Source organism: Cylas formicarius, unplaced genomic scaffold (assembly GCF_029955315.1).
Source record: "Cylas formicarius isolate icCylForm1 unplaced genomic scaffold, icCylForm1.1 PGA_scaffold_6__28_contigs__length_40554024, whole genome shotgun sequence".
NCBI classification, from domain to species: Eukaryota; Metazoa; Arthropoda; class Insecta; order Coleoptera; family Brentidae; genus Cylas; species Cylas formicarius.
In genome coordinates, this window is record NW_026844347.1 from 668,593 (window position 1) to 684,937 (window position 16,345).

The 16,345-nt window shown below is 36.4% G+C and overlaps 1 protein-coding gene across 4 annotated transcripts; it reads left to right on the forward strand.

Moving 5' to 3' along the window:
- Nucleotides 1-312: 312 nt before the first annotated feature.
- LOC132702836 (protocadherin-like wing polarity protein stan) lies at nucleotides 313-16,345 on the forward strand. Of its 4 annotated transcripts, none has more exons than XM_060671655.1 (19): nucleotides 313-449; nucleotides 3,304-9,680; nucleotides 10,799-10,998; nucleotides 11,052-11,448; nucleotides 11,765-12,536; nucleotides 12,594-12,738; nucleotides 12,787-13,005; nucleotides 13,124-13,344; nucleotides 13,404-13,550; nucleotides 13,628-13,816; nucleotides 13,868-13,967; nucleotides 14,018-14,130; nucleotides 14,196-14,407; nucleotides 14,608-14,844; nucleotides 14,897-15,196; nucleotides 15,275-15,289; nucleotides 15,369-15,636; nucleotides 15,982-16,028; nucleotides 16,088-16,345. In XM_060671655.1, the coding sequence occupies exons 2-18, from the start codon at nucleotides 3,377-3,379 to the stop codon at nucleotides 16,010-16,012; spliced, it is 9,870 nt and encodes a 3,289-aa protein (XP_060527638.1). In that variant the 5' UTR covers nucleotides 313-449; nucleotides 3,304-3,376; the 3' UTR covers nucleotides 16,013-16,028; nucleotides 16,088-16,345. The 4 variants fall into 4 exon arrangements, with proteins under 4 accessions (XP_060527638.1, XP_060527639.1, XP_060527637.1 ...); XM_060671656.1 differs by having other exon boundaries at nucleotides 16,091-16,139; XM_060671654.1 differs by lacking the exon at nucleotides 15,982-16,028.

Consider the following 16,345-nt stretch of genomic DNA (forward strand, 5'->3'; position numbering starts at 1 on the left):
TAAAAGCCCAAATAATTGTTTGCTTCACGTATACACATCATAACACTTATTTTAAAGTGTATTTACGTACGTTACGTCACTACTGGTCAATTTACCGTGCGAGCGTTCCACAATGAGTGCTTTGGGCGCATGATCTTAATGGTAATGCCTGGTTGCTGTAGAAATATTTTTTGTAGGGAAAAATTCGTTATCTTTGATATTTTCACTTTAGTGCGAGAAGGGTGGCTGAGGATATCCTTCTCTAAAAACGTATAAGAAAGAAGTTTTGCTCTGACATTTAAAAATATTGAAACACAACATTCGTTGTCTGTGGCTCAACTGACCAATTGCGAGGAAAAGGGAGAGAGCTTCTTACAATAAAATGGCATAAGCTTGGTGTGAAGTGTGAACTAAGTTGTAATTTCTAGCAAATAGTTTATAGTGCTTATAATGTTTTTTAAGAAATAAAGGTAAGTTTTTAATGTTCTGTTTTCTGATTTACGTATTTCACAAATTCTTGGGTCCACTTTCATTTATAAAGTGCATTGGTATTTACGGAATGTGATGGGTCTTAACTGTTTCTTTTTTTGTTATTATTTATTTTTACAAATAAAATGGTTTTGCATTTTTCAAGATAGTTTTGCTATTGCAGATAAGTTCATATTAATTTGTATATGAATGAAAATCCATACGCAATTAATTATATTACTGACGGACCTTTAAATTTCTTTCTATTTACATGAAGCATTTGTTGACAGTTTTGTATAGTGGGATTCAAAAATATGTTATTCGCATTGTTTAAAGACAAAATTTTGATGGGAAGGTTCATATAGACATAGCGAAACCTTTCTTTCCGGGATTTTTAAAATCTGAAAACAATTTTTATTTAGAAGTTCTAAATTGGTCGTCAAAATTTAAAACTGCGCTTAGTTTTTCATTGTCTGAACTTCATTGTCATCAGTAAAGTAAAAGTGATTTTTTATATAAAATTTGGCAACGCCTGATTAATCAAATCTAATCAAAACCCGCATCTGCAAAATTTGATTTCATTTTTTTTAAACGATCTTAAAGTTGGTAACCTGAATTGTTTCAAATCACTGCGTTTCTACTCAAAACCATTTACCATCCCGGTATCCAAATTTAAGTACAAAAAATACACAATAATAGTGCATTTTAGACAAATTTTAATCTTGATGGCAGGCAAGACAAATTTTAGTTAAATATGAAATCATGCAAACAGAAACTTAGTCTATGTTTTTTATTTACATTTCATCTGTTAGGTAAACATCAAATTGTCACTAGACTACTGAATTTAACCATAACTCGTTCTACTCAAACTGGAATGCTGATATGATTTTTTCATATAACTTTATACGAGACTTTTACCTAGTTGGTTTCTACCCTAAAACGTTACTTTGGAAATTAAATAAATAATACGGTAATAAAAAGGCTGATATCTTGGTTTAAGAAAATTTGGTAAATCTTTTAAATAAAAAAAAATAAAATTTAAATAATATGCAAGTTATTTTAAGGACTATCAAAAAAGATTAAACTTTCGTATTCGTAAAGAGACAAAACCCGAAATATTTTATTTGGAACAAAATATTTTGGACCATATAATATCAAGTGAGCTAACAAAAAAGGCATCGTAAGCAATCATTTTCCCTAAAATCTAAAACACGAAGTTTTAACATTTTTTGTGTTCTTCTATTTAAAATGGCTGTAGCGACGACGGTTAAGTTAAAATAAAAATATTTTATCTTTCAATCCTGACCACCCAACCTTTGAAACATATTTTTAAATTACCATTTTTCAATAAACTTATGACCCCTTTGCATCCCGTATTAGTATTAGTATTAGAGTTAAGCGTTGTGGATGGTCTTAACTTAAATTATTGTGTTAATAAAGTGTCCAAAATTTGAAAATACTTTGCAAAATGTGACAGACAAAATCATAGAACAAATTTTGTTGATGGTGCTCACTAGATTTATAGATAACCAGATATTAGTGTAGATACATGTGCAAAATTTAAAAATGTATGTGCAAAATATAAAGAAGCAAATGGTGTAAAAAAAATCGTTTTTTAATAGCAGGGTCCAGCGCCAAAGCCTCAATAATAAAATTGCTCTCGGTTCCCATTTTTCACATAACGCACTTCACACGAATTAATTTTTCATTGAATTTATAATTATTCTTTAATTACATAAAATTTGTCCACGAATTTATAATAAGCGGCCAGGTATGTGAATAGTATGATTCACCGGGAAACCTTTCATTCTCTCGATCCCTCATTTGGGTTAAGTTTTTTCCTGGTAAATGCCGGCAAACCTAACAAGTAGACGGAACCCTATTGATCAAGGATCCCTTAAAACACAATAGAAGGCTTGAAAATTGCAGATGCGTTCTTTTTTGTTGTCTGTGACGTGATGAAGTGGACGAAAAGCGCTTTTGGAATAGCTTCGTCAATAGTTTTTTACAGCTGGATGATGGCCATTTGTGCATTCGCGGAATTTTTAAGAGCTTCATAAAAAAGCCCTACTTGCTTCGCGAGTCTTTTTTTTTTAATTTAGTATAGGTGTAGAATCAATGTGTTAGACTCTGATTGTGTGAATCATGGAAACATCGAAACGTTTGAATTTATGTAATTTATATTTCTAATTAATTTTAAGAAAAAATAATTTGGGTAAGTCTTTTTCTTTTGGGACATTGTGTCGAAGGGACTTATTTAATTTATAGAAAAGACATAAACACAAACAGTTTTGTTTGTAACCCTAACCCGTGAAAAAACAAACACAGTACTGATATACAGGGTGGTGACAAATTATCAGAGATAATTATCAATCAAGTCTTCTTTGTGGTCCAACCTAATAACTAATAACCATTTAAATTAATTGAAGCTTTGAAGTTTGAAGTTTATAGTGAAAACCGAGGTTATGAGTGTGTACCAAACAAAAAGGTCCCAGCCGGGTGCAGTTTCTTCTTCTTCTTTCCATATGATATTCTTTCATTTTGTTTCCATACGTCACCCTTGATTGTGAACTAAACGTTCATACGTAATTTTAAGCTATGTCTTCCTCCTGTCCGTATTAAATTTGTAATAATTTTTTAACATATATTGCTGATCTTTATTTTGAGTAATGCATTTTGTTAAACCTGTGCAGATTAATCTCTGTTTACAAAACGCAAGAAATAATAAATTTTGCATTTTTGCAATTTCGTATTATTTTTTGGTGTAAAGTAAGATTGATTAGGTATATTGAAGTATCTAAATGGCGTATTTAACACTGAAATTAGTAATCAAAGATACGCATTTCCTTCTTTCAGATAAAAGAGAGGAATTACCATGGACAGCATCGGAAGTTTTGTAGTAGTTAGGGTACGTCTGATCTAAGAAAATATGACCGGTTCTCGTCATCACATGGGTGTCAACAACTACATTAATTTACTTTGTTCGATTTTATCACTGGCATTATGTTATTCTTTATCAGGCGCCTATCTTTTGCTAGTAGATCAAGAAAGCGTCCAGGCAGGCGACCTTCTATTCAATGTCTCCGTGAAGCATTCCGGATCGGACAGGTATTACGAATTAGATACCAGGCGATCAGCACCGTTCGTTCAATCGCTGATAAACGTAGATAGAAAAAGTGGACACATATCGTTACAGCAACGGTTACAATGTGATGGGATATTTTATCCTAACCTTTTCACCATATTTATCAACTCGTTTTCGAAAAGACTGAAAGACTTAGAATACTACAGTTTACCATTAAGGATATTTATTACCGGAAAAGATTGTTCAGATTATTCGGAGGAAACTTTGGAACATTTGGACGAATTTAGTCGCGAAAGGCGTAGCTTTAGAGCGGATAATAATTGGAATCCATTCAGTCATGTTCATCCTTCTGTAAAAGAAAAAATCGGAAAGGCCAAGGAATGGGTATCAGAAACTTACGCGTCCTTCGCAATACCTTCCGCTGGGAAATGGAAGAAAATATGCCTAAAACAATCCCAGTTTATCAGTTCAATTTTGAGCTTCTTACCAGATACTATTACAAAATTCTGCCAAGTGGACTTCCATTATGTAAGCGACGACAGATTTAAAATAGAACGTAGCCAGGGAGACCTGGTGGCAAGTAGGGACGTTTGTATAGTAGAACCAATGTGGAAAATTTCCATATCATTTACAACCCAGTGCAAAAATATAAGCATTCTGAATTCCGAGCACAGACTAAAGATTATTTACCATCACCAAAAATTTAATGATACCGATATAGCACGTAGAGTTAGGCGAGAACTGCGTAATCAGTCTCCGTTTTTCGAGAAACACCTTTACGTTGCGAGCGTTCTTGAGGAATGCGAGCCTCCGGTGGTGGTTACTACCGTTAAGGCCAGAGATCCCGAAAATAATCCCATATCTTACTCGATGACTAGCCTATTAGACTCCAGAACACAAGGTATGTTTGACATCGATCCCCAAACGGGAATCGTCAGTACCAGAGTCCAGTTAGACAGGGAATTGGTCGACGTACATTACTTTCGTATCACGGCGACGCATAACATTTTCCCTCCGAGATCAGGAACGACGATGCTTCAGATCAATGTATTGGACGCCAATGATCATGCACCTGTATTTGAAATGACTGAATATGACGCAAGTGTAAGGGAAAGCGTAAGCGTAGGAACGACAGTTATTACTTTAAAAGCTACTGATCAAGACATTGGCAAAAACTCCGATGTGGAATATTCCATTCAGAGTGTCAATGGAGGTGGTATGTCGTCCGACGAAGAAGATAATCAGGCTTTCAAGATTGATCCGAAAACCGGCGTTATTACGACTAGAACTACTTTAGACAGGGAAACGACGGAGGTCTATACTTTGGTAATTGAAGCAATCGATTCGGCCACACCGCAGTCGGCCCGGAAATCTTCCTCGACAAGTGTAGTAATTAACATTTTGGATGATAATGATAATTATCCGCAATTTTCCGAAAGAACGTATTCGGTTACATTAAATGAAGATATAAATTGGAGCGAGAGTCCTGTCGTGGCGCATATCAAAGCGACGGACGCAGATCAGGGAGCCAACGCCGCAATACGATATGCAATAATAAGCGGTAACACGCAGTCCCAATTTACAATAGATAGTTTATCTGGAGATGTGTCGTTAATAAAAGCTCTGGATTACGAAATCTTGAGGAACTATCGGTTAGTTATAAGAGCTCAAGATGGCGGCAGTCCTTCCAAATCAAACACAACCCAACTCCTGATCAATGTTAGAGACGTTAATGACAACGCTCCTAGATTTTACACCACTCTTTTCCAAGAGAGCGTCCAGGAAAACGTTCCAAGTGGATACAGTATCGTGAAGGTACAAGCGTATGATGCCGACGAAGGTTCTAACGCGGAAATAATGTACACTATAGCCCCTAGGGATGGTACGGGAGCCAGCACTACTGGCTTACCACTCTCGGTGGATTCGCACTCCGGTTGGGTTTATACCACCAAAGAATTAGATAGAGAAGACCAGGGTAAATTTATGTTCCAAGTAGTTGCCACCGACAAGGGCGTTCCACCACTATCTGCCAGTGCCAGCGTAATAATCACAGTACAGGATGTGAACGACAACGATCCGGTGTTTAAGCCGAAGCTATACGAAGCGGTAGTAGCGGAAGACAAATCTCCTGGAACTCCAGTAACTACCGTCACCGCAACCGATGCCGACGAAGACAACAGGATTCATTACGAAATTACAAACGGCAACGTAAGAGGAAGATTTGCCATAACGTCGCAGAATGGACGGGGAGTAATCACTGTGGCGCAGCCGCTGGACTATAAACAAGAAAAACGTTACGTATTAACCGTAACTGCGTCCGATTCCGGCGGTAGAACCGATACAGCCACAGTATATATTAATATAACAGACGCCAACAATTTTGCTCCAGTCTTTGAAAATGCGCCTTACTCTGGCAGTGTATACGAAGACGCCGCTGTTGGTACTACGGTATTGGTCGTATCAGCCACAGATAATGATGTAGGTTTAAACGCGCAAATAACTTATTCACTTGGGGAAGAACTCAGTTCGGATTCCGCATTCTCAATCAATCCACAAACCGGTGCAGTTGTTACAAAGAAACTGCTTGATAGAGAAATAATATCGGGGTATTTGTTGACAGTAACGGCTACAGACGGGGGAAGTCCTGCTATGTCCGACACGACTGATGTGGAAATATCGGTACTCGATGTTAATGATAATTATCCGGTCTTTAAGCAGGTGGCGTACTCAGGAAGTATACCAGAAGACGCTTTAGTAGGAACGTCAGTGGTCCAAGTCGCGGCTACTGATGCAGATGTAGGATTAAATGGTAGAATTCGTTACACCCTAAGCGAGAAAGATTTGGAGGACGGTTCTTTCGTAATAGATCCAACTAGTGGAGTAATCCGTACGAACAAAGGCTTGGATCGGGAATCTGTCGCTTATTACGAACTAGAGGCATATGCTATTGATCGCGGGTCCCCCACTTTAAGTAGTTCGGTGCCTGTAACGATAAGAATAGAAGATATTAACGACTCGCCCCCAGAGTTCTCATCAGATAAACTTGTCTTTTATATTCCGGAAAATAGCCCCGTCGGATCTACCGTTGGTGAGATATACGCTAAGGACCCAGACGAAGGAGTAAACGCTATAGTGCAGTACTCGATTATTGGAGGCGAAGACAGCCAAAGTTTTTCTTTAATTACGCGACCAGGCTCAGAGAAGGCCGAATTATTGACAATGACGGAACTGGATTATGAAACATCGAAAAAAAAATATGACATTATAGTGAGAGCAGCTAGCCCTCCACTGAGAAGCGACACGCATGTAGAAATTATTGTAACTGACGTTAACGATAATGCCCCGGTATTGCAAGACTTTCACGTAATCTTTAACAATTACAAAGACTGTTTCCCGACTGGACCTATCGGTCGGATCCCCGCGTTTGACGCGGATGTGTCAGATAAGCTAGTTTTCAAGATTCTATCTGGCAACAATGCAAAATTGGTGGCCTTGAACGAATCCACCGGACAGTTAATTTTATCGCCCCAATTGAATACTAACGTTCCCAAAATCGCTTCCATGGAAGTCTCTGTAAACGACGGCATAAACGAAGTAAAAGCCGTTATGCAACTTACCGTAAGACTGGTTACAAAAGATATGCTTCTCAATTCTATAACAGTTCAGCTGAATCAAATGACTAAAGAGGCGTTCTTGTCGCCCTTACTGCAATATTTTATTGATGCGTTGGCTGCCATTATTCCGTGCCCTAGGGAGAACGTTATTGTGTTTAGTATACAAGACGATAATAATGTAAAATCCAAAATACTAAATGTGAGTTTCTCAGTTAAGAGACCTGACGTACCTAAAGAGGCATACTATTCTATACAGTTTTTACAAGAGAAAGTATATTTAAATATGGGTTTACTAGGTAGACTGTCAACAGTACAAATTTTACCTTTTATCGACAACCTGTGCGTCCAGGAGCCGTGCTTGAACTTTGAAGAATGTGTGACAGTCTTAAAATTTGGTAACGCCTCAGGTTTTGTACACAGTGACACGATTCTCTTTAGGCCTATTTATCCAGTAACAACATTTACTTGTCAATGTCCCAAAGGCTTTACCGGATCTCGGGAGCACTACCTCTGCGACACCGAAGTGAATTTGTGTTACTCATCTCCTTGTAAGAATAATGGGACATGTAAAATTAAGGAAGGAGGTTATACTTGCGTCTGCACTAGTGGTTACGCCGGTAAAAATTGCGAGATGCCAATGGAGGCAGACAGTTGCAAACCGGACACATGTACAAAAGACATTGTATGCAGTTCGAAGGATAAGAACGGTTCATTCGTGTGTGACGAATGTGCATTTCCGCTGGAACATTATACTCCTTTTTGCGAACTGAAAAGTCGAAGTTTCGCCAAGTCATCGTTCTTGACTTTTCCTAGTTTAAGACAAAGGCAAAGGTTGCACTTGAACATGAAGTTTGCAACACGCTCTCAAAACGGGCTACTCCTTTACAATGGAAGATATAATGAAGAACACGATTTCGTAGCATTGGAAATCAAAAAGGGAGATGTCCAGTTCCAATTTTCTCTTGGCGGTTCCGTTACAAAAGTAACAGCTTCGCGGCCGGGTGGAGTTTCGGATGGTAAATGGCATACAGCGACTGTCAGTTACTACAATAAAACGGTAACACTTTCTATCGACGACTGTGACACGGCACTTGCATTAAAACACGGCAAGGAGCTAGGCAGTAAGTGGGCGTGTGCTTCGTACGTAGAACATTCGCTAGAATCTAGGTGCGCTTCTTTGACCGAAACCTGTTATCGTTTTCTGGACTTAACGGGTCCGCTACAATTGGGTGGATTACCGAAATTCTCAATCCGCTCCGAAATCCAAAATACCCATTTTGAAGGGTGTATCGCTGATTTTCACATAGATCATAAATTCATCGATTTAAATTCTTTTGTGACCGATAATGGAACATCTATCGGTTGCCCAGAGAAACGCTCTTACTGTAACTCGGGTCCTTGCAAGAATGGGGGAACATGCATCGATGGGTGGTCTTTATATAAATGTGTGTGTCCGCAAGGTTATGGCGGTAAAGACTGTTCCCAAACCATTGGCAATCCGTGGCACTTTTCCGGAGATGGAACTCTCTCTTTCAACCCTTTGTTAAGACCTATTCAATTGCCTTGGCTGAATGGATTATCAGTCAGGACATTACAAGAAGATACTTTTTTGATGTCGGTGCAAGTGGGCCAGAACAGTTCTGCGGTCGTATCGTTGCAGAAAGGGTTTTTAGTATACTCATTCAATGAGGAAACCATTTCCTTAAATTCGATGTTTCTTTCGGATGGTGAATGGCACCGAATAGAAGTTACATGGCTAGGAACAGAAATAAAATTGTCTATTGACTACGGCGAATACAGCGAATTAATTTCATTTCCTGAAAAAATACAGGGTTTGTATGTGGGAAAAATACTGGTGGGAGGGCCAGATAATACCTACAGTAGTTTAAATGCCGGCTATAGTTATTTGGAAGGCTGCATACAAGATGTTAGAATTGGGAATCAACAGAGCAGTCTCAACAGACCAACAGTCAAAGATAATGTCGAAGAAGGTTGTTTTTTTATTCAAGAGTGCCAAAACGAGTGCCCAGATACGTCTTGGTGCAAGATCAGTTGGGGTAAATCTCAGTGCGAATGCAACACGGGCCATGTAGGAGCACTTTGTATTCCGATATGTACTATTAATCCCTGCGACAACGAGGGAGTATGCAAAGAAAATAATCAGTTCAAAAAAGGTTATGAATGTGTTTGTGACTCAGCTGATTACTCTGGTGAATATTGCGAAGAAAAACGAACGCAACCGTGTCCGGCGAGTTGGTGGGGATTTCCGGTTTGCGGTCCTTGTGACTGTGATGTCGGCGCTGGTTACAATCCGGATTGCGACAAAAATACTGGAACTTGCCATTGCCGAGAGAATCACTATCAGCCCAAGGGATCGACTGAATGCATTCCATGCGATTGTTACCACGTGGGATCGTACAACTCGCAGTGCGACCATGAAACTGGAGAATGTAAATGCAAGGAGGGTGTCATAGGACAGAAGTGTGACTCGTGCCCGAATTCTTATGCGGAGATTACTTTGAAAGGCTGTGAAGGTTAGTAGCAACTTAACTATTAACTTTGACCGCTATCAATATACAGGTTTTTGGTTGTTTTATTATAAAAGATGTTTACTTTTATTTGTGTACGTAAAATGTTTGTTTTACAAACGCTTCTATTTTTTTTTAAGACAAACTATCCGAACAAAAATAAATATTTTCAAAGAATATCAATAAAATGCAAATGTGAAAAAATAAATTAGCACTTTTAAAATATTCTGTTAGAAAATTTATAAAGATCCACAAAAATAAAGTATAATGATAAACAGGTAGGTACAAAATGAATTGAATATAGGGGTCGTAAACACCACAAAATTAGTATCGAATAATCTTCCCAGCATTTTGAAATAATTTAAACACTAGCCTGAAGTTTTCGATATTTTCGACATGGTCGATAACAATCAATCCTGATTTTTTTAACTTAAGTTCATAGGGTATAAAATTAATTTAGATAATTTCAATTCAGATTTTATATAAAAAATATATTAATAGATAAGGGTTTTATAGGGGTAATTAACTCAGTTCATTTGAAGGATCGATAGACTTTTTTAGAAATATTCAGTGTTCATCACGCTAATATACCATGTTTCCTTTTTTTTTTAAGAAAATTTGGAGATACGTATAAACGTAATATTTAATTTAAAAAACAGTTTTAAATCAAACAAAATAATCTTCTATTTATTCCGTGTCGTGAGCAGAAAAATTTAAAACCTAATAAGAATTAAGAAAACTGAGCGGTATGTTTTTTATAGCTAGTCCGCCCCTATAGTTAAGTCTTCTAGATTCAATTTTGTAGTAACTAAGGATTAAAGCATATTCAAACCAATGAATTCAAAATATTAAAATTTAACGTTTATCAAAATTTTTTGTTTGAATTGGGTCGGACACTTAATAAAAGTCTTTTCGATATATCACATTTTCAACCGTCAAAGCGCAAAAATGGTTTTATATGAAAATGTTCAGAAAGACAAAGGTTTCGGGAAATGATGGAAAAAAAAAACGATTGTTGTCCAAAAGTAAACAGATAAAACAATTTTGCCTGTCAGATTGTAGTGCAACCATTTATTTCACGTATTTTTTTTTAAAATGTGATATAAATTAACACTTTATAATAGTGGTTTATGATGGATGCCCAAGATCATCAACACATGGAATTTGGTGGCCAAGGACCGTTTTTGGCCTCGAAGCTATTGAATTGTGTCCGAAAGGTTCCCATGGTAAAGTGTCCAGAAAATGTGATAATGAAATGGGAGGTTGGCAAGAGCCGGATATGTTTAATTGCACATCGGATTCGTTTCTGGATTTAAGAGAACAGGTACAGAAATTTACCATTTTACTTTATTTTATTTACGTGTTCTCATTTATCAGCTTTCGAATATTGAATCTGGAGATCTTCCTCTAAATACCTTCGTCGTTGTAAAACTAGGGCATGATCTTCAGAAAGCGACAAATTCCTCGAAATTGTTGTATGGTGCTGATGTAATGATCGCCTATGATTTAATAAAGGAATTACTGCAATATGAATCAAGTGTTCACGGGCTAAATCTGTCCCACAGTCAGGACAAAGATTACATCAGCAATCTTGTCCTCTCAGTCAATGTAATACTTTCGGAAAAATACGCCGATCACTGGACTAGAATTAATCACCTCACTGGTCACTCTGTGGAAGATCTAATTGGATTATTGGAAAAATATATCAATGTTTTATTGGAAAGTCAACATGACACATATACAAATCCTTTTGAAATTGTATCACCGAATGTGGGTAAGAATAACTTTTTATTTTAACTAAGCAAATTATTTATATGTAAATTACATAAATATGCATTCTTCTGAGAAATGATCTCTTCTTTGGAGTTCTATTGCTGGACATTGCCGATGAAGCACCGGATGAAGAGCGATTAAAATACAATTACCATAGAACATCAAATTAAAACCTGTTTATTCTTGCTATAAAACTATTATTATAAAATTTAAACTGCAACTTCAAATTGACTCAATTACGTGAATTTTTTATAGCCTATTCGTCTTTTTTTACTTAAACAACTGCAATTTGCATCTTGATTATTTTATCATTTTAGTTTTGGGTTTGGACATAGTTACACCCGAGTCTCTATATGGATATGAACCAGAAATTACATCTTATAATGTCCATAGACAACTGTACACCACAGAAAGTGTAATTTTACCAGACACGTCGGACTTTCTGCAAGATAATAAAATTCCTCAAGGTCAAGGTCCTCTTGTGGCCTTTCCAAAATACAACAACTATCTCCTAGACAAATCGAAATTTGATCAGCATACCAGAATTTTGCTACCTTTGCATTTACTGGGTATCAAGCCTGTAGAAATTGGAGAAATCATCACAAAACACAGTGTTTCGAGAGATAGTGCTATTGTTAGTTATGTTCAATACAACGAAGTTGGAAGCCTTTTTCCCAAGTCGTATCATGATTCCGTGGTAAGAAGGTGGGGAGTTGATCTTACATTGGGCTCCCCATTAATAACTGTTAGCGTATTAGTTCCTGAATATGTTGATGCGATAGAAAAATCTACTGAGACTATCAATAACTTCAACGACATACAACTGCCAGAAATTAACATTCCTCAACAGACTGGCAGTATGTTTATGGAGCCAGAAGTAAAAATTCACGAAAACGATGCTCGTTACTTTCGATCTGAAAATAACAGAATGAAACGGGATAAAAACATCCGCAAAAAACTGTTCTATAAAAGTTTGTCCAATATTCAGTTAGATATACCCATTAGACTACAAATATGGTTAAATTCTAATCACACCATGTTTAATGAGAGGTCTAATCCGCAGTGTGTGCATTGGTCAACTGTCAAGGGGTAAGTATTAGTTATTATTTTAACTAGTCAGTTTTAAAACTTAACAAAATTCAAAAGATTTGGAGAATGGTCCAGAGTGGGATGTCGGACTGAGGTGGATAATGATTGGTTTGAAAAATCACTCAACGAGCCGCTCTTGATCAATTGTAGCTGCAATCATTTGTCAACTTTTGCGGTGTTAGTCGATGTGGTTGATCTTGAGGTAATAGTTTTTTCATTTAATAATATTAAGCTAATATTATATGTTTAGTACATACCAGAACCGTCACTCCTAGAAGACATATCGAGTTACAGCAGTTTTGCAATAGCCCTGCCTTTATTGCTAGGAACTTATTTAATACTGGCACTAATTAGAGGGTTGCAAACAAATTCGAACACCATTCGAAAAAATTTGGTATTATGTGTGTTTTTAGCTGAACTTCTTTACTTTGTAACCTTAAAGGCCAGAAAAGCGATGATATCTGAAGAAGTAAGTATTTTTTGTGACTAATGAAAGTTTTATGATATGGGATTTATTACCAAAATTTTTGTTTAAAAAATATTAAGGTAATAAATAGTTTAACCATTATGCGTGTGTTTTGTTTAAGTTTGCCTGTAAATTGATCGCTATTGGTCTGCACTACTTATGGTTAGCGTCTTTTTGTTGGATGTCTGTTGATGCAGTGCACTTATACAGGATGCTGACAGAAATGAGAGATATTAATCATGGACCAATGAGATTCTATTACAGCATTGGTTATGTTGTTCCAGCAGTCGTTGTTGCTCTGTCAGTTGGCGTTAGGGCTCACCAATATGGCAACTATTACTTGTGGGTGTCGATAAATTTTGTATTTAATTTACATATTGAATTTATGATAAATTTTTTAGTTGCTGGGTTTCACTCTACGAAAGTGTCATTTGGAGTTTAGTTGGGCCAACATGTTTACTCACGTTTGTTAACCTTTGTATATTGGTGCTTTGCATTCGGGCAGCATTTACTTTGCAAGATCATGTACTGGGCTTTGGCAATCTCAGGTAAAGTATTTTTCTATAATACAATTCTTTATTTCAGAAATATTAGTCATTAATTATATTTGTGTATTACATTCTAGGACTTTGTTATGGGTATCAGTAATATCCTTGCCATTGTTAGGTGCCACTTGGGTCTTGGCCCTGTTGGCGGCTTCAGAACGACATCCCTTGCTAATGCCGTTGCTATCGTGTGCGGTTTTAATTCATGCTGCATTCTCGTTAGCGGGTTATTGCTTCGCAAATAATAGAGTCAGACAGAATCTCTTACGGTATTTATCTTTTAAAGGACTCATTTCAAACAATTTTGGTTCATATTTTAGGACATTTATGAGGTGCTTAGGTAAAAAAGTGCCTCTATTGGATACAGCATCAGTTGCCGGAGTACCTAGTACAAGTAGCCAAAATATAACTATCCAATCAGTCAGTATGCGTTTAATTTGTGTTCTACTATACTAATGCATTAATTTTAGCGTTCGGCTCTTGCATATCACTCAAGTGTGGATCAAAAACGCAGAAACATTGGAATTTCTGCATCAAGTACGACATCTAGGTCTACCACCAAGACTAGTTCTAGTCCTTACAGGTTGGTTCAATGCTTAATAGTGTGAACGTATAAGTAAATTGAATTGAAAACCATTTGAAATTCAGAAGCGATACACATCTTCGTAATACATCAACTTCTACCTCTAACTACAATTCTACCAGCGATGTACCTTCATACTTACGAAGCTTTGACCAAACTACTAATCTGAGGCGCAGAGAAGTGACTGAACAAAGTGATTTAAAAGAAAGCAGGGAAAGAAATCGGGGTGATAGTGATTCAGATAGCGACGGATCTGAAGGAAGAAGTCTGGATTTAGGTTTGCGCGTTTTTAATTTAAGCATTTAATTTGAATTTTCAATGAATTTGGAGTTTTTAATTTACAATAGTTTTAATCTAGTTTTAGGTTTTAATACGAGCTTTAATAATCATAAATATCTTAATACGAAAATGGTTATAATTTTAAAATTTTTATGAAATTGCATTTGTTTTCATTTGTTACATGTTCTGTGTTTATAGCTTCAAGCCATTCGAGTGATGACGACGAATCAAGTACTAAAAAGCACCACAGCAGGATCCATATGTCAGCCAGACAAGGATATTTGCCAAACATTACAGAACATGTAGTGTCAAGATGTGGCACTCCCCCTTCCTTAAATGTTGTGACGAATTCCCAGTTGTTCCCAGCTATCCAACCAACTTACGGTTCAAGGTGGTCCAGTCAACTTCCTGAATCATATCTTCCGAATCCTAATGGTAAATTATAACATTATTCGTTTCAGTTAATTTTAATTCACGTTGCCTTTAGATATTGGTCGGTGGTCAGCTGAAACCGGTTCCGACAATGAATTGCTCCATAAAACCAGTTCACCAAATCCTCTACCACATCCTGATGTAACCTCTGAAACATGCCTGCCTGTCATTGAATCAGAGCAGTATAGGATTAGGACTCATTATAATAATCGTTATAACCCTAATATGTATACCAAAAATGAATACATGCAAAAAATGATCCCACATGAGAATGTAAACTATCAGGATTATGACAGATATTCTGACATAGATGAAAAGCATCAGATGGGTGACAAGTATCTATTTCCTTATACAGGTAAATATGTAAAATAGCGTCTATTTTATATTAATTTGTATTCACTAATATTTTTCTCCTTGTTTTTGCTATCCAAAGACAATATATGTTCAGGTTGGTAAAGTTATAACATTTTCTTTTAATGAATGCATTTCCACATTCCTCTCATCAATATTAAAAATAACCCATTTAGCGGAAGAGGATCACATCCAAATCCACACCAGCTATGGCCAACCCGACCTGTCACCTCATCCTAGTAATCGGATGATGTCTCCCGTGACAAATGACCTAAATAATCCTTGTATGGATTTTCATGGATCAACCGGGTCTCGAATGGGGTCACGAATCGGTTCAGTCTTAGGATCTTTACATGGTTCTGCAGGTGGTAGCATTAGAGATTCGCCACCTTTAGTTCCACCTGTGTCGATGATACACTCTGGCATGCCTCCAGAACCTTCATCGTAAGTACTTGCGATTTTTTTTGTGTGTGTAGAGAATGATTTAATTCACATAATATAGAGCGACAGATATTATTTTATAGAATTTTAAACATTGGAATCGTCCACTCAGGTTTTAGCATTTTCTGATAACATATAGTTGTAAAAATGTTTTTTAGCTGATTAGCCAACAATAATCTGTTATTACATAACTTATTAAATAAAAATAGCAGGTAGCAAAATAATTTTTAAAACGCTTTAAGCACAGATATAGGTGTTACTGTGGGCCACTACTTAGGTTAAAATCTTATATTGTAATACTAATATCTAGTTGTGGTTTGGTACTAATGCTGCTTTCTTTAACTATAGATGGTGTTGGGCATATCAAGTTAATAAGTAAATGTTTTTTTTTTCTGGTAAGTGTAAGTTCAAGATATATATTTAAAATACATATTTTGATTTTTTTTTTTCACAGTAGCACAGACAAGGATGAAGAAACACCCGTATGAAAATGTTTTCTAACAGCAAAATTTCAAGATTTTCATTCTATTTTTTATTAGAAAATTGTGAGAATTTTTTTATTAAATTAGAAAAGGTTAAAAACTTTCTTTTACATTAAAAGATTTTAATACTAGATAAATAGCCTCCACATGTGTTGTGCACATAGGTACCTATCTATTTCACAATGCTAAATACATTCTCTGGGAAGGTATTTTCTAGCAAAATGACTATC

Coding starts and splice junctions, on each gene's coding strand:
- LOC132702836 (XM_060671654.1), top strand. CDS start 3,377: ATGACCGGTTCTCGTCATCACATGGGTGTCAACAACTACATTAATTTA. Junction 12,537..12,593: donor CATTGGTCAACTGTCAAGGG/GTAAGTATTAGT, acceptor AAAATTCAAAAG/ATTTGGAGAATGGTCCAGAG. Junction 14,408..14,607: donor AGGAAGAAGTCTGGATTTAG/GTTTGCGCGTTT, acceptor CTGTGTTTATAG/CTTCAAGCCATTCGAGTGAT.